The sequence below is a fragment of the Pogona vitticeps genome, chromosome 11 (genome assembly GCF_051106095.1).
Source record: "Pogona vitticeps strain Pit_001003342236 chromosome 11, PviZW2.1, whole genome shotgun sequence".
NCBI classification, from domain to species: Eukaryota; Metazoa; Chordata; class Lepidosauria; order Squamata; family Agamidae; genus Pogona; species Pogona vitticeps.
Window position 1 is genome coordinate 25317074 of NC_135793.1, and position 17437 is coordinate 25334510.

At 51.8% G+C, this 17437-nt stretch overlaps 1 protein-coding gene across 4 annotated transcripts; it reads left to right on the plus strand.

Moving 5' to 3' along the window:
* Positions 1 to 363: 363 nt before the first annotated feature.
* On the plus strand, positions 364 to 16187 carry GDPD2 (glycerophosphodiester phosphodiesterase domain containing 2). 4 transcript variants are annotated; one of them, XM_072981232.2, is made up of 16 exons: positions 364 to 1095; positions 3646 to 3776; positions 4318 to 4421; positions 4540 to 4633; positions 5695 to 5754; positions 6892 to 6990; positions 8042 to 8135; positions 8557 to 8702; positions 9367 to 9449; positions 9595 to 9745; positions 10890 to 11105; positions 12222 to 12373; positions 12973 to 13120; positions 13233 to 13315; positions 14990 to 15018; positions 15778 to 16187. In XM_072981232.2, exons 2-16 carry the CDS (start codon positions 3675 to 3677, stop codon positions 15828 to 15830), a joined length of 1614 nt encoding a protein of 537 aa, XP_072837333.2. In that variant the 5' UTR covers positions 364 to 1095; positions 3646 to 3674; the 3' UTR covers positions 15831 to 16187. The 4 variants fall into 4 exon arrangements, with proteins under 4 accessions (XP_072837333.2, XP_020651505.3, XP_072837334.2 ...); XM_020795846.3 differs by having other exon boundaries at positions 364 to 1021; XM_072981233.2 differs by lacking the exon at positions 364 to 1095 and adding an exon at positions 1125 to 1143.
* The last annotated feature ends 1250 nt before the right edge of the window (positions 16188 to 17437 follow it).

The following is a 17437-nucleotide window of genomic DNA, read 5'->3' on the forward strand; positions in this document are numbered from 1 at the left end:
CATAACCTTTGTAGGCTCTGGTCTTAAGCCCCAATGGCTCCTGGACAGACTTACACAGGGCCCGGCCCTTCCCTGCCTTCCCGCTTGGAATCAAAAAGGCGTAGCGCGCAAGGAAAAAAAGGGATGGTGAAGGAGGAGGAAAAGATGCGCGGATCCCTAACCCCGCCGGCCGGGCGCTGGAGAGCCTCGGAAACGGCCGGCGAAACCGCGGGGCTCTTCCCAAGCTCCCCGAGACGAGGCCAGCCGACCTTGCGGGCCTCCAGGATTCCCAAAGCCAAGCGGGCCGTGGGACGGGGAGGCGCGGCTCACCTGGACGAGGCGGGGGGGGGGGGAGAGAGGAAGGTTGGGAGAGGGAGGGAGGGGCCGGTATTCGTGGGAGGCCTCCGCCAAGGGCTGCACGTGGGAGGCGAGGGGGTTCGCCTTCCCGGGCTTGCTGCGCTGGCCGAAAAGAAAAGAGGAAAGGAAAGGAACGCGCGCCCCCCTCCTCCGCCTCCGCCTCGGGTCCAGGCGGCCAGCCTCCCCTTTGTCTCCCGGCCGGAGCCCCTCGGAGCGTGGGCTGCCTGCAAAGTGCTCGCCCGGGCTGCTCCTCCTCCTGGCCCCCCTCCCTCTCCCCTAAGGAGCCCCCGCAGACGGGCAGAGTCCTGGGAAGGAACCCCGCACGCCCCGGGCCCCCTCTCTCCTCTCCTCCGTCCCTCCCCGGGCCTGCCTGGCCCTGCCCGGAGGAGGCGGCGGCTCGCGGACCAGGGGATCGGATCGCGCAGCGCGCAGGTAAGGAGGAGGAGGAGGAGGAGGAGGAGGAGCGCGCCCGAAAGCCAAGGAGCAGCAGCAGGAAGAGGGAAGCAGAGAGAGCGTGGGAACAGAAAGCAGGCGAGGGTTCGCTCGGGCTGCCCCCGAAGGAGGAGGAGGAGGAGGAGGAGGAGGAGGAAAAGGGCGGACTACCTACCTGCCCGCCCACCGACCCCCTTCTCTCCCCTCCCTCCTTTCCCGCCTGGCCTCCAAGAGGACTAGGGCCTTGGTCAAGGTGAGTGGTTCGGAGAAGCGCCGGGACGAAGGCGGAGAGGGCGGTTCCGAAGAGGAAAGCGCTTCCCTGGGAATGTGAGACGGCGGGTGGGGTCTTCCCGCTCCCCTCAGCCCACCCGGGAAGTGCGTTGGATCTAGGTTTTGGAGGGTGGCTGGGCGGGCAGGGGGGTCGGACCCCCCCGGGGGCGGACGCTGCTGAGACCCCAGGCTGAAAGCGGGAGGGCGATGGAGGGTTTCGGTCGCTAGTTTCCATGGCAACGGGGCGGCGATCGGCTGCTGAAGTCGTCCCTCCCCCAAAAATCAAACTTTAAAAACAAATTAAAAGTTTTATAGAAGTTGACACCCCCGCCCGGAAATGGGTTTTCCTAAAGAAGTCGGTGTCCCGAACCAGCCCTGGGAAGGAAGGGCATTTCCCGAAGCGCGCTTTGTGCCGGAGACCGGGCTGGTTTTTAACCCAGGGGGAACCAGGCGGCGATCTCAGTGGCGGGGGGTGCCCTCCGCCCCTCCCTCGACCTCCCCCCCCCCACTCCCTTCTTCTTCTCCCCATCAGGTCGCTTTTCACGTGGGAAAAGTTTTTGCGCAACGGGGGGAAGGCCGTGGCCGTTGCGCAACTTTTCACTCCGAGTTCACTTCGGAAAACTGGCGGGCCACGAAACCCCGTTGCGGGGGCTCGGCCGGCGGGCGGGCAGCGGGAAGGGCGGGGCTCCTGGGTGTTGTAGTCCACAAAAGGCCCATGTGCGAGTTCTGCTCGGATTCTCCCTCGCACTTCTGCCCGCGCGCGCCCACCCGCGCGCCCACCCCTCTCCCCGCAAAATCTGGAGCCAGCTTTGCCTGTTGCAGATGGGCAGAACCGGTGCCCAGCAGGTTTTTTTCCGGGGCCTTGCGGTGCCAGGCTGGCTTCCCTCCCCTACACGAGGCTGAGAAAGTGACCCTGGAGCCCAATGGCCCCCTCTTCTCCCTCCGACATCACTCCCTTTTGCGCCTAGCCTTGGAGCCTCCGTGGTAACCACAGCAACCCCTTTCTCAGGCCTGGGCGCCTCTGGAGGGCTGGCGGGTCTCAGCCTCTCCCAGCCATGGCGGGCACCCCCCACCCCGTGGGCCGGGGGGGGGGGGGTAGGCAGGCGGAGGAGAAGCGGCTCTGCCCTTTGAGGCCAAAGGGTCTCTTGGACAGGTTGGGCCACTGACAGGCCCTTTAGGTACAGGGGCCCTCGACTTTAAACCTATGAGTTGCTGTTCTTGCTATGGATGGTGCTGAGAACACCCTCCCTCTGCATGGAGCTTTTCATAGGAAAAGGGGACACGGTTTTGGCTGGAGAGATGTGCAAAAAAAAAAAAAAATACAGCGTACAAAGAAAGCAGATGGGAGGCAGTGGAAAGGAAAGATGGCTGGGCTGAAGGTTTGCCATCCTGGATTTTTGTTTGTCATTGAACTACGCCTTGCAACTACTTTGCCAAACTCTGGGTGGGGTTTAACCAGGGAGGACTGTGTGACCTTCTGGTGCAGCTTCAATGGGGAATTTGGCTTCTAAGTGAACCGAGGCTGGTGCTGGGAGTGAGTTCCTGGTCTCATGATAATAATAATCTTCGAACAGCTGAGCCAGGAGGGACCCCAGGGATCATCCAGACCAGCCTCTATCCAGGAGGCCCAGTGGGGGGAATCAAACTGCCAACCAATCTAAACCATTGAGCTATCCAGCAGCTCATCAGAGCCCTCAGGCTGTTTCTCTGCTCAAAAGTCTTCCACGAACAGACAACCCATCGCTTTCTCATTGGTTCCACCATCCTCTTCTATAGAACGGTGTGCCACATACAGGATAAGTTCCTGGAGCATTTCCTTGAGGAGGGGCACACAGCACCGGAAGAAGCTTCTTCTTTTGCACCACAGAAGTGCAAGGAATACGTCAAGTCCCAACAAAAGTGGGCTGTTGTGTCCAAAGGGTGCTTTCTGAGAGAAATCCCCGCAAAACTAGAAGGGATGGTTGTGCCTGGGGATTTTCACGTTCAGGCCTTTGTCTGTCTCCTTCTCGCTCCCTTTCTCTCTCTGGAGGAGGCATGCTCTTAAGGGCCGTAACGGAGCCCTTTGTGTGCACCGTGGGCCTGCTTCAGCTTGCTCTTTTGGGGTGGGGCAGGCAGGGTGGGACTGGCCGGGCTGGTTGAGCTCCCCTGGCAGAGGGTTTCCATTGGCCCAACGCCTGGGCGAGATTAGCCTCTTCTGGGAATCCTCCAGCAAATCTGTGCCAGGCAATGACAGTGGAGAGCTTAGAATCTTTCTGAAAACCCCCCCCATCCCTCCCCCTCCCCGGGAAAAAAAAGTGGTGTCTGACCTTGCTTCTGCAGTGGGTGCAAAGAGATCGGTACTGGAGGGGGAGCCGAACTCAGAAAAGCCACTTTGCGCTAGAACCCAAAAAGAAGGTTGCTTGTACCACTTTTGGTACTGTCTTAAAAAAAGAACTTTTCCAAACTCTGGGAGAAGCTGGGACCCCTTCAGGCCTCTGTGGCTTGTTTCCTCCTCCTGCACCTCCACAGGGCCTCCCTCGCCCCTCCCTTGCCCCCTCCCCATAAATTTCTGTGTTTTTCTGCCACCCTGTGCCAATGCACTTTGGATTTACTTTTCCCCCCTCGCAGGGCCTGGCGCCTCCCCCACCTGCCACGCCATGGCGAAGAACGGGGGCTGTTGCAACATGTGTGCCACCTGCCTGCTCTGCCTGTACAGTTGCCGTTGGAGCTGCAGCAAAAAGGGTCTGGCCACCAGCAAGGTGAGTGGGCAGCGGAGGGGGAGGGGGAGCCCGTGCGGGAAAATCATCCCTTCCTGGCATCTTGGGGAGTAAGCAGTGCGGCTGTGACAGCTCAGCTTTTCTGGGTTATAGTGACATGTGGAGAGGGATGATCTTGGCTCGGGCTGCCCCCAGAGGGATGATTAGCATGACCTTGGCATTGCCAGCCAGTGGAGCTGATAGGTAGAGGTTACCATAGATCAGTGATGGCAAACCTTTTTGAACCAGAGGGCCCAAACGGCAGCACAAAACCAATCATGACTGTCCCGAAGAGTCCCTCTCCTGCGGTCACACAACCTCCAGCGCCTGCTCAGGACACTTCCCCGCTCTGCCTCTGGCTGCAATCCTTAGAGGGGCAGGCAGCCAGAGAAAGAGAGGAAGAGAGAAAGAGAATGTGTGTGTGTGTGTGTGTGCATGCATGCATGTGCGCGCTGTTATCTGATGAAGTGCAATAGCTACTTACTATGGTGTGGATTCATTGCACTGTCATATTTTTTTTTAAAACCCTTTCTCGCCTTGGCAGTGTGACTGCGTCTGGTTCTTTTTCCTCTTCTGCGTGTGCCTTTTTACCCTGGCCTGGCTCTACGTTGCCCTCGTCACCCTCAACGATTTCCACAACCTCAACGAGTGAGTAGAAACCACCACCGCCACCACCACCGGCTCTTTGGCCCCCATGAGCCCCTCCCCCCCTTTTGCTCCCCTGGGGCAGAACCTTTCCCAACGTGTCTTTTTTCATGTCCGACAGATTCATTTTCCACAAGACAGAATGGTGGCTTGACTGGTCGGTGGTGATGCTGTCTGGAACAGCGACTCTGGTCACTTACTCCTCTCTCCTTTTGGTATGCCCTGTCACTCCACCTCTTCTTCCATGACTCCCTTCCTGACCACGCTAGAATTCAGTGATTTAGGGTTAGGGTCAGAGTCAGAGTCGTGGACCCCCCTTAAGACGTGGGTTGGATCTCTCATTGGCTAAGGAAGATCTGCACCCTCAGCTACTTGAGGGGACTCCCTTCAGAAATGGAGAACGACCATGGCTTTTGATTTTTAGTGCGCAGGGACTGGTGTAGCCTGAAACCTTGTGAAGTTTTTTTATTTTTTTATTATTATTATTTTTTGCTATATACCATTTCCCCCTTCCCATTTTTTATAACCATTCAGCTGAAAGAAGAATGCAAAAGCTTGTTTTTGTTGCTGATACATAATTCGGATATTGTTCACCACTGGATTTTGTTTTATTCCTATGGGCCTCAATCTTATTTTTCTTTTTTCATTCTTACCAGTCTTATCCTGAGATTGAATTAAGTTACAAACCCCATGGCTGGAACAAGAAGTCTTTTCTTTCGTTTAATATTGTTGTTCCTCAACCCATCCTATAACTGTTTTTGCTCCCCCTTGCCTGAGTTAAGAGTCTAGGAAGCTGAGAGCTCACACATTTCTGTGTCTTTAGCTTGGTCCTAATCGAGATACCCTGCCTGGCTGTGGGTTTTGTTTTTACTAATGAATCATGACTACCTTTTGGATTTTTTTTTTATCCAATAATATGGGAAGGTCCTAATCTCTGTGCTATAATTAAAAATAATTTAGATGCTGGGAATGGTCATTCTTTGAGGGGAGACAGCAGGATTTTAACATGACACCAGCAATTTCACAAAAATGATTGTGCCAGCAGCACCTTGCAGGAAGCCAAAGTTAAATCCATATAAGAAAATATCCTCCCCCTAAAAAAAACACAACTTTTGAAGTGTTTTTAAAGCTATTTTAAAAGAGTTCCTTTCCTTCCCCTTAAGATGATCAAGAGTAGATCTAAAAGCATATGGAGTGCACATCACAAAAGCCAGAAGGATACTTCTGCGGGTGTGTGCTTCTGTCTCTGAGCTTCTTTTTCCTCTTTCCATCCTAGGTGCTGGCAGTCTGCCTACAGCTTTGCCACCAGCCATTAAAGCTTCACTGGGTACACAAGGTAAGCTTGCCCGGAGCTCCCTCCCAGTTTATCCCCCTGCAGATTTCCTTCCCGGAAGGCCTGATCCTGCACACAAAAACAGAGCTCCTTCCGCTCCACCCCTTCCTATGTTCCTCCTGTGACTCATTACAACAACAACAAAGACACCACCTTGGGTGAAAAGATCCGTGGAAACTGAAGAAGCGTTATAATCTTGGGTTAATTCAGAAATATGCACACAGAGCATAGACGGAGGTGTGCAGCTGACATGCTCTCCCTAATTGAAAGGTGCGCCAGTCCACTTCAGCCTTCGGAGGGAGGTCGGCCCTGCTCCAGGGTGCTTTCAGATTTCAGCTCGCCTCCCCGCCCTTTCTGTCTGTCTCGGTTTGAAGCAAGGGCTCCCCTTCTCTTCCCACACCCAGACTCGCACTGCCTCCTCTTGGCTGGGAGATGTTTGGGTGTGCCACTCTCTCCCAACCGATGGCATTTACATTCCAGACACAGAAAGATACCATCTTCCCGCCCTGATTCCCCAAGGGGGAGACATCCTAGAGTATTTAAAGTGTGGGTGTGTGGTGTGTAGTCCACAATCCTAATGCAACCCGCCAAGACACTCCTGGAAACCTCTGGTCGTGCCAGTTTAGCTACAGAATAGGAAGCATGGCAGGCAAATTCTTTTACTCCCCACCACAACATTAGAAACAGAATTCCAGAAACTGGATGTGGTCCTTCCCCTCCCCCATTCCACACCCACTGGACTCTTCAAAGTCGCTCAGACTCGATTTAAAGAATCTTAACTTTTGACGGCTCACAAACTGCAGCCAAGCTTTGCTTTAAAAGTCCCACTTAGTTGCCAGAGAACAACTTCAAAAGAGGAATTTATTTAGGACCGGCAGGCTAGAAATGTGTATGGAGCACCGGAGGGGTAGAGTCCTTGCTGAAGGACCTTGACTGTGCCAACCTGGTTCTCTCCAGATATGCTGGATTGCAAGGCTAGCAGGATCTGGCCAGGAGTTGTACTCCCAGTATTTAGGACAGTGCTGAGTTGGGGCGAGGCTGATGGATGTGTGTGGTCACCCCATCAAAAGGAATGTCTTAAGCCAGCTAGAACACAATTGCCTGCCCCATACCCTTGAAGCTCGCCCTCCTTTCTTCCAGGGCCTGTTGATTCTGACAGTCTTGGTCGTTGCAGCTGCTTTTGTGGGCCTGGAAATCCAGTGGGCAGAGCAGTGGGAAAGCGCCCGGATTTCCCTGCAGGTAAGAGCCGACAGCTGGCATGCAAACCTGGAGAACAGGGGGATCAAGAGCCTTGTCCCTTTCAGTTGCCCTTGGGGTGGTGCTTCAGACTTGATTGCCGAGAAGCCCTGTAGGATTCTATGAAATCAGCCCATTGAAACCAATCAGCATCAATGCCCTGCATATCCGTTGGGTGGGTGGGGGGACTCCAGACCAAAATTTGGAAGCAGTTTGTTATCATCATCCTGGAAACGGAGGCTGGCGACACCCGTATTGCAGAGGCGACACAATTGCTCGAGTTTTAGTCCAAACTTTACAGGAACAATCCAAAGTGCCGAACCTTGTCTTCAAAACAGATTCAGCACCTCGGATAGCTCCTTCAATGGTCAGACTAAACTTCAGGGCAAAGTCACAACCCAGGTAACAGCAGAGTCACCAGACCTTCCCTGATCAGTTGCAACCCTTTCTTTCCCTTACTCAGCCCTTTTGGGTCCTCTCAGGAGAATCCTGTTGGCTTCCTTTTGAGTCAGCCAGGCTGAGAAGGTGCTCGGCCAGAGCCGGATGCTGCCTGAGAGGGCATAGCAGGGTTCTGAGCTGCTTGGGATAGAGACTCTTGGTAACAAGTGATAACCCAGAAAGGGAAAGGCCACACGCCCTCAGGGCAAGAGCATCTCCAGGTTGAACGAGGGAAGAATCTTGCCTGAAGCCCCAATGAGCACACATGGCTGCCAAGCAAGTGGGCTGTCCAGGTCCAGATGGAGCAAGGGTCTGGCTTAGCAGCAAGCACCTTCCTGGACTCCTAGGTGTGTATTTGTGCAACAGCCATTAGCCCAAGCCGGGTGTCAGACTGTGCAGCCATTCCAGCAGTTGTTCCACCTTGAAGAAAGCGTAACTCTCAATTGTGGGTTGCAGTGCTGCTTCTCAATAACTCTTCGATCATGTAAAAGCATCCCTCTCGGCGCCCCCACCCCCCACCCCCGGTCCCAATCTGTTCCTCTCCTCCCTGCAGGGCCTGGGAGCACTCCCTTGGGAAGTCTGCACCAGCGGCTGACTCTTGTTTCTTTCCCTCCAGGCGATGGGCCCTTTCCTGCACATTGGAGCTGTCGTGGGCATGACTCTGCTCGCCTGGCCAGTGGCTGACTGCTTCTACCGTTCGTCCTACGCAGGTAACCGGGGAAGCCAGCGCTCCTCACCAGGGGTCTCCGAGCCGTGGCATCGAGGAAGTCGTGTGGGCTCCCTTTGTTACCATAAAGGCATTCATTCCCACTCCTAGACTTTAAACGTTCACTGGTGTGTTCAGGGGGCTCTAGGGGTTCTCGGATCCAGAGGGCAGTCAGTCAAAGCGGCAGGTGGGCACTAGGCAGGGCTATTGGGCTATTCAGTTCTGCCTTGGAAAAAGATCCGGTGGAAGGGAGAGGCCTAAAATGATCCATTCCCCGGGCAAGCCGTTTGCAAGATGGTTGTTGTCCTTCTACATAGAAGACATTTGCAAGGCGGAGGCTGCAGGCCCAAATGTCCCTCCCCTCCCTTCCGTCTCAGTGCCTGCCACAGGCTCCTCATGCACCTTTGGCTTCCCTCTCTCCACAGCCCTCAGGTTCCTCCTCCTGGTCTTCTACCTGGGCGCAGTCCTTGCTTTGTATCTGGCCCCCCTGGGCATTGACTCCCCCTGCCTCCTGGCACACAGCCAGCTGCCCATCAAGCCAGCTCTGTTCGGGCACCGGGGAGCGCCCATGGTGAGTAACCCCGAGCCAGCTCTTCAGGAACACTGGGGGCCACCGTGCGCCAAAGTCAGATGCTGGGTCCGCCCTGACTGGCAGCCAACGGCTCCCCGGGGTTTTGAGTAGCCCTCTTACCTGGTCCCACCTGGAGATCTGTGGCAGACCCCACTGGGCCACCTTCTTAGGACCGGCCCTGTTGAGCCTCCCAAATCAGATCGAGTCAAGTGCATGCAGGGGAGACAAGCGGTTCCATAAATCTCACTAAGTGACCTTGACTGCCTTTCTTTCGCTCTCTTTCTCTGCATGGCCTACCTGACAGGGTTGTTATGGTGAAGGTAACACAGTTAGCAAGAGACCATGTGCATCACGTTGGACTCTTGGGACAATACATGACAAATGCTACACAGTCTTCCAGCTCCAGACCAACCTGAGCACCTTCCCACTAGCAGGGACACCGCCCTGCAGAGAGATGGCAGCAGAGACGGCTGGTCTGTAGAACAGGGGCTCCTAAATGTAGTCATTCCCTAGACAGACATCCATGCCCAAAAGCCTCAGCCGAGGGGACCAAGGCCTGTCAGGGCCTCTGGGGGCTGGCCCTTTGCAAACAGTGATCTGGAAACTAGAGAGGTCAAGCATTCCCAAACCGCAGCTTGCCTTTCACGTGTTGCTTTCCCTCCAGCTGGCACCTGAGAACACTCTGATGTCCTTCCAGAAGGCAGCCAATTGTGGCGTGAGTGTCTGGGAGACAGACGTCCTGGTGAGGTAAGAGGCAGAACGGCCACAACCGCAGACGGCCCACCAAGGAGATTTCCTAGCCTTCCGGGCCCACCTCCTCCTTTCAGCATGAAGGTCGGATTCTCCCCCCCCCCCGAGGATTCCAAGCCCGCCTCCTCTTTCTTGTTCCCAGTGCCGACGGGGTTCCTTTCCTCATGCATGACGAGAAGCTGATCCGGACCACGGATGTGCAGAAAGTCTTTCCCGCTTTGGCCCAAGCCAACGCCACCTCCTTCAACTGGACACAGCTGCAGCAGCTGGACGCCGGGACCTGGTTCCTGCAGGTGAGAGCCAGGCGCTGGACGCCAGGGCGGGCGCTGTGCTGCAACTGGTTAGACCCGTCGCGCTCAAACCAAGAGGCGCGAGGCTCAGTGACCTTTTGGCACCTGGGGAAGAACATGAACGTTTGCCGTTGTTCCTCATCCCCCGTTCCCTCTGCCCGCTTCCTGTGAGGAATCATCCTGCCTTGTGCCCTCACTGAACATGTAAATGAGGAATACCTATAGACCTTTAAATGTCCTACTTGGAAAAACTAGGCTTTTCAGCTTAAGGACTCAGGATTTTTTGTTTGTTTGTTTTTGACAGAGTGGTTGGTGAGAAATAAGGTGAGAAAGATGGGGAGCACCTCCATTTGGCTGGAGGTGGAGCTTGGCCGATTTGCTCAAGCTGTCTAGATGCCCTTGAGTGCTTTTTCTGCCAGGGGCTCCTCTGTTCACAGGATATAGAAAATTCCATTATTGGGGACTATTCTAACCAGAGGTAGGAAGAATCATTGCTGGGCAGGGGGCTTCTGGGGGCTGTAGTCTTCCCCACAAAAAAAGTTTCCAAACTCTGATTTTTTTTACAAGAAAAGTATTCTGATTCTGAACAGGGGAAGAAAATAGAGACAATTGTGATATCTTTCTCCCCTGCGTACTGCCCTTAATATTCAAGCTGGCTCTAGCAGGAGATACTGTTGGTTGCCTGAATAGTAGAACTCCATGTGACATAACTGGGATGGGGCAACAAAAATCGTAGTGGTGGGCAGTCATATGAGCTGTGTACCACCCTCCCAACATTTATGATATTCTGATGTGGTCTAGCCCCAAATTATATCGTATTTGGAAGGTATACTGGAAGGGTCTTGTCTGTGGTGGCCCCAGTATTCTGGAATTCTTTCAACAAAGATCATTTAACTCCCTGTCTTTCAAGAGGCAACTATAAAGAGGGTCTGGGAAAGATGAAGAGGGGATTCCAGTTTGGAAACAAAACACTGGAAAAACACTCTACATAAGAGTGAGTGTGTAACCAGGTTTCCTGCGGGAGGCATCAAAACCCACAAGTATCTCTAACTAGCCAACTCCCCTATGGGGCAAAGTCTGGGCTGGAGAGGTGTAGAGCAGCCGGGCTCTGGGGCACAGCTCTCACTGGCTCCCTCCACTCTACCAGAAACGCCCCTTCCCCACAGCTAACCGTATTTCAAGTGAAGATCGGGCTCTGGTACGTGCCCAGCGTATCCTGTCCCTAAAGCAGCTGCTGGAGGAAACCAAGAAGCACAACGTCTCCATCATGTTTGACCTGCGTCCAGAGAAGGATCCCGAATACGAGCACCTCGTCAACGTCACTGTGGAGACCATCCTCCAGTCGGATATCGCTCCAGAGCTGGTGAGTCAGCTGCCTTCTGCTGAAAAACTCCCTCGGTCCATTTAGCCCCTTATTTTCAGTCCAGGCTGGTAGCAACTCCTTGGAGTTTCAATCAGGACTCATGACGGGCTCTGGGTGGGGATGTTGAGAATCAAACTGGAAGTCCAGCTTTTTACTGGCCAGGACACACTGGGCTGCTGAACCACCACCTTGACATCTGTGGGATGGAACGGGAGAAGACAGGTTTGCCTGGATAAACTCCATCCAAGTCAACCCGTCTTTTCTCCCTGGGTCTGCGAAAAGGCTGAAATGGAGAGAAGCTGGGCTTGAGATGGGTGTTTGCATTTTGAAGTGATGGGTATTCTAAACTCAGCCTATTCCCACACTCCCCTTTCTTAGCAGCTGTCAGTTAGTGATAGATATAACTGGTGAGACATGAGGTTTTCACCATGGAATGACTGTGTTTTCATCTGAGCAGTTTGTTGCATGTTCCCTGAAAAACTGCTCCAGTTCGTAAAGTCTTTAAAACTTAACATAAATGATAAATCACAGACCGCTCTTTGTAGAAAATGTACGCTTTTTGTTTCCGTCATGGTTGTCTTGATGAGCTTTTTCAGATCTAAAAGATTTGAGAACTACTGTTGTTTTCTTCCCTCCCTCTCCTATATAGCCCATAATACACTTGGCTTTGCTGTGTTCCCCCAATTTCAGCATTTGCTGACTTATATTAAAGCAACCTGCCACCAACTTTTAGTTTCCCCCCCGAACCATGTCCCTTTCCTCCATGATGATGCCATCATTTGGATGGTTTCCTAAACTTTGTATGGATCCACACACATACACAACATTCTAAGACGGGAAAGTGCCCCTTGCAACACATGGTTGGTGGCACTAAAAGCTAAAATCCTAGAATAGTGAAGTTAGAAGGGGCCTGTAAGGCCATTGAATCCAAACCCGTTTGAGGCAGGAATACAAATCAAAGGACATCTGTCAGGGGTTTGTCTAAAATAGGCTGGTCTCTGTTGCCACAGAGATGGCAGTCTCCTTCAAACCCGAATGTGGCCGCCAGGGATTTCTTGTTTCTCCTGTGATGAGGAACGGAGGGCAGCGTTCCACTTAATTTCTTCCACCTCCCAGGTCCTGTGGCTGCCGGATGAGTTTCGGGAACAGGTGAAGCAGCAGGCGCCCGGGTTCCGGCAAATCTACGGCCGGAAGAGGCTGAGCAACGAGACGGGGGAAGAGTTGCGGGTCAACCTGCCCTACCAGAACCTGAGCAGCACAGAAATCCGGTGAGGGATGGGGTGGGGAACAGGCCAGTGCCTATCTTGTAGGTACAGAGGTATGTGTGTTTGTATGTGTGTGAGAGAGAGACCGCCTGCCTTCAGCATTCAGCTGCCAAGCTAAGCTAAAATCTGAGAATCTGAAAATGTGAGAGTGAGATTTTAATCATTGTAATATCAACAGTATTAATGGTGAGACTAGGTATCAATCTATGTATTGCCTGATAATTTTGAGGGTGACATTTGGGAGGGCTGCTTATTTTTATTTATTTATTTATTTATTTTGGTCATTTTCATTGTTATTATTTAACTTGAAAAAAATGCAGCAACGTTAGCACCGTGTTACGTTAATGATCGGTGCAACAAGTTTTATCATATCCGCTAATACAATGAAGAGGACCGTTAACGTCCACTTCTTAGAAATCAATGCAAACGTTATGAGCTTTCCCATGAACCCTTCCAACGCCTGCGACTAGCTTCTCGGAGCTGTGCATTTCACAACATGAGGGTTCCTCAGCTTGCATGGCTCCCGAGCAAGCAGCCCCTATTCTGAGTCCGTGCTGACGCAGCCCCCTCTCCTGCCCGGTGTGCTTCTTTCTGTCTTCTAGGGAGTATCGCCGTGACAACATCTCGGTCAACCTGTATGTGGTGAACGCCCCGTGGCTCTTCTCCATCCTGTGGTGTGCAGGGGTCACTTCGGTCACCACCAACGCTTGCCAGGTGCTGCAGGGAATGGAGCGCCCCCTCTGGCTGTTGGTAAGATAGTTTCAGGGAAGGGTGTTCCTGCGCCCACTGTGCCTTCCTCTGCCCTGGGAGAGCCGAGAGTCGCCAGTTTACCATTTCTCCCATCTCAACGCCTCTCTTCCAGCCCCGAACCACCTATCAAATGATATGGATTGTGACTGACTGTGTCTCCTTCTTGTTGATCGCCTGGGCCTTCCTGCTGCTAAAGTGAGTACCCTTTATGTGACGTTTTTGTGACTGGGCAAAGCAACGTCTAGCCAGAAAATTGGGGATGGCTGTGCCTTCCCAAGGAAGGAGTGGGCTGGGTGTCTCCCCAAGACTCCACGGCTCTTCCTGTGCACCAAAGGAAGGCCTGTCACAAGCCCCACGTGCATATGGAGCTGTGTGGCTTGAGCCGGCCACCAGCAGGGAGGCAAGAGTAGGGAACAAGGTGCAGACGGAACAGGTGAAGAAGCTGCTAGCAAATCATGTTTGGAACAAGGGGCACCAGTGAGGCTTCTTTCAAGTCAAACCTAAGCAGACATAGTGCCACGCAGGGGCTGCAAGTGACTCTTCAGAACAAGCATCTACTACAGGCAACCTATTCACTGTTGTCTATAGCTAATCTGTAACAGGTACATGCTGTACGTTTCTTCTAGATGGGTAACAAATATAGTTATCTGTACCCCCTTTGCTTGCTAGGGCAGAACAAATTTAGACTGCAAAAATGATGCAATGTTAATTGATAGGTGCAAGGTCATTTTAGAGGTGTTTTGTGCGAAAGAAGTCTCGTACGATTCTGTAATTAATCCTAACACATCTTTTTAAAAAATAACTAACAAAGACAATGCAACATCAGATGCTACAAGAACATTATAAGAAACACCAACAAATTACTTTTTTTCAAATGCCATTGACAAGTAACTGGGTCAAAATACTTCCAAAAAGTAACTTGCCATTCCTTAGTCCCACGTAAAGGATGCTAGTTCACAGGGGCCAAGGTGATGTCCTCAACCCCTCTCCTGTGCAGTGCAGAAGTATTATTCCTGGATTTCCATTGTAAGGGAGTTGAGGGGAGCACCCACATAGATGCCTGGCCATATCTCCTCCACTACTGAGCACATCATGCTTGGCTGCATGTGATGGTCATGTACAGCAGGTTTTTCTGCATACCAAGTTCTTTGTTCCACATCTGACCTCAGTTATGGGTGTGACAGCATTGAATCTGCAGGCTTCATTCAGGCTCCTGGGCTTTATGGATGGCTCTGCTTAAAAAAACAAGCATCTTATTGGGAACACCTTGCAGCAGAAACATTTTGCTGCACATGCACGATTAGTTATGGGGCACAGTCTCTGTGTTTGTGTTGTCCTTTCTTTAGGAATCGGACTAATCTTGGATTTTGCCAACTTACAAACATTACAGTCTAAGTAATTCTTACATGCTTTCACTTTTGCCCCTTTGCAAAGCTTTCCATTTTTTGTATTACCTTAAAGTTTGCATGCCCCAGCCTCCTATGTAACAGATGCGCACACTTGTCATGATCTGGCACATTCCTTACTACATCAGCCACTTTGTTATCTTTAAGTACATACAGATCATTTTCTTGTCTTGCTTTGGCAACCTTTGGAAGAAGACGTTTTGGATGGAAACTCCCAGAATTCCTAGCCAAAACAGCCATGACCACACTGGCAGGGAAACTCTGTGTGTTACCATCCAAAATAATAATAATAACAACAACAATTTGGTGAGCCTGTATTGTCAACACACATGAGCAAGATACATGAACCTCCAAGGCAGCCTCCTGCCTGAGAATCTAGGTGCCAGGACTTAAGGATGGACAGCAAGGAGATGGCGGGGCCCATCGGATCTTGGAACTAACTTTCTGCTGTTTCTTTTTGCAGAAGGTGGTCTAGAAGGAAAGAGTCAGCAGGTAAAGGAAGCATTGGAAATAACTTGCTATTTTGGTTGCATTTTATGCCCTGGCACACACAGCTGAAAGGAAAATGGTAATCCGGTGATGCACTGAACACTTGCAAAACTGGAATGGTCACTAGTAAAGACGTCCTCTTATTTATGCGGAAAGCACTACCCAGCACCCTCTCTCAGACCTATCACTGGGGGTTGGGGAATGCAGTGGCTGTTGTAGACATGCTTCTCCTCTTAGAAATGCCGTCAACCCTTGGACTGTAGCTCTCCGGATGCCTCAGCCAGGACAGCTCCTAGACTGCCGGCTGGCACCCAACAAAAGTAACTTTTAGCATCTGTGGTCCCAAACTATCTTCTTACCCATATTTGGCCCATTTCCTCCACAGCAAGGATAGAAGACTTTTGGTAGACACATGCTGGAGATCAACAAGGCTAACACCTTAAAAGGGGGGGGGGGGTTGGCATTTTCTCTTGTTGACAAGTTTTCCAGTCTCCACTCGTTCCATTGCTTGCCGAAGGCCTCTGCAATTGGCCAAGGTTAGCAGATGTCCATATGATTCCTGCTCTGTCTTGACTCATAAGCTTCTCTGAGCTGGTTGGGCTGCTCCCCAAGCAGGCCAACTCCATGTTTGCTGCTCAGAATGATGCTACATTCTTAGGACCCCGTTTGTAGGCAGAAGGGGTGTTCTGAGGAGGAGGATGCAGTCCAGCAAGCCCCCAGCCCAAAGCTCCTTTGCTCACATCTGTCTCCTCCTCCTTCCAGGTTCCGACTCAGATGTGCTCCTGACCAAAATCCACAGCCTGTTGACGGAGTGACTTTGGGATGGTGCTAGCTTGGGGGAAGGACTGCGCGTCTTCTGACTGGCCTTTTCTGGATGCAGCCTGCACCTGGTACTGGCTACAGCGGGCCCCATCCCCCAGAACCAGGAGGAGTCTTCATGCAGCCTCAACATAGGACGGACCGGACTCTAGCACTGCAACCTGTGGGTGTTCGTAGCCCAGTGCCTTATTAGGGATGGCTCAGCGCCTAAATTCATGCAAGAGCATCACGCCAGCTGAGGCAGGGTTCAGAAGCTGGCTAAAAGGAGGTTCATGTGTTCTCCTTGATTGGTGCATTGACAGACGTCTTGAGCATCTTTGAAGCTATTGTTTAATAAAGCAGTCTGTAGAGTCTGGAGGCAAAATAAGCTATCATTTTCCAAGGGGTGTGTTCTCCCTTTGCTACACAGCAGCTTAGCTTTGCACCAGTTCTGTGCCTCCGAAGGAATTACTCCAAGTCCTAGGCTGTGTTTCCACATGTATCAAACCACAGTTTATTGGCACATGTGTGACTCTCGGTGTGGTAAATTTCTTCTCCTTGCAGAAATCAGACGCAGCTGTTTCTGTTTTCAAGTAACTGTGATTATTTAAGGCTTACCTCAAACAAACTGGTATCAGTTATGACTTACTGAAACAAATCATCCCCAAGATATAGTTCGTGACCCTGGCTTATTTTTACAAACCATTAGAGTCTTCTTTAGACACATCAATCCACAATACAATTGAAAATTGATGCAGATGCTTCAGCGTGCCTGGATTTGTCAGAATACTGGAGCAGATACACACATGTTACTTGATTAAAGAAGTCTTATTCGGTTTGAAGCCTTGAGGGGAAATATTATTCTTTACAGCTGTTGCACTTAGTGGTAGGGACATGACAAGAGAGGCAAGAAATGCATAGCTTAAAGAAAGAAATGTGTGTACAATATGAAATCCAGACATTAGCCTGAGCCAGTTCATATGGACTGGCCCTATTGGGCTTTTATGTCAAAACCTTAGGTGCTTCTCTCGAGAGGAATAAGAGGGGTGCCCACAAAACTCCATTATCCTTCCTGCCTGGACTTGCTGTACAGTTCAAATCGGAGTGTTAAAGGAGATGCAAAGCTAATTCAACAGGCAGTACAGGAACGAAGCATGAAAACACTTCCTGAAGATTAAGCAGGAGGCAGTTAAAAGCTGTATACAAAAGCCAACCAAAAAGCAACGTCACTGCTAGAATACTGATGTAACGCAATGCTGCTCCCCTCCAGCTGTGATGGACCATTGCTGGCAGCAACAGGGGCCAGGCAGACACTTTCATAAGGGAAAGATGCCCCCCCTGCAGGCCCCTCTCTTGTGGATGGCTAGGGAGGGAGAGACCCTCTCCTGCACTGCAGGCTCTCTGCCAGCAGGTGGCACTCTTACTTCCAAGCCTGTTATTTTGATGTTGATGATGTGACATCCCATCAATTCTGACTTATGGTGACCCTTTTCAGAGTTTTCCAGGTAGAGAGTACTCAGAAGTGGCTTCCCTTCTCTTGGGGTTGCCCTGGGACTGGGCAGATGGCCCAAAAGCCACGGATGGCTCTTCTACCTAAAGGCACAGCGGGCGATTGAAAATAAGA

Coding starts and splice junctions, on each gene's coding strand:
- GDPD2 (XM_072981232.2), top strand. CDS start 3,675: ATGGCGAAGAACGGGGGCTGTTGCAACATGTGTGCCACCTGCCTGCTC. Junction 4,634..5,694: donor CTTACTCCTCTCTCCTTTTG/GTATGCCCTGTC, acceptor TTTCCATCCTAG/GTGCTGGCAGTCTGCCTACA. Junction 15,019..15,777: donor TAGAAGGAAAGAGTCAGCAG/GTAAAGGAAGCA, acceptor TCCTCCTTCCAG/GTTCCGACTCAGATGTGCTC.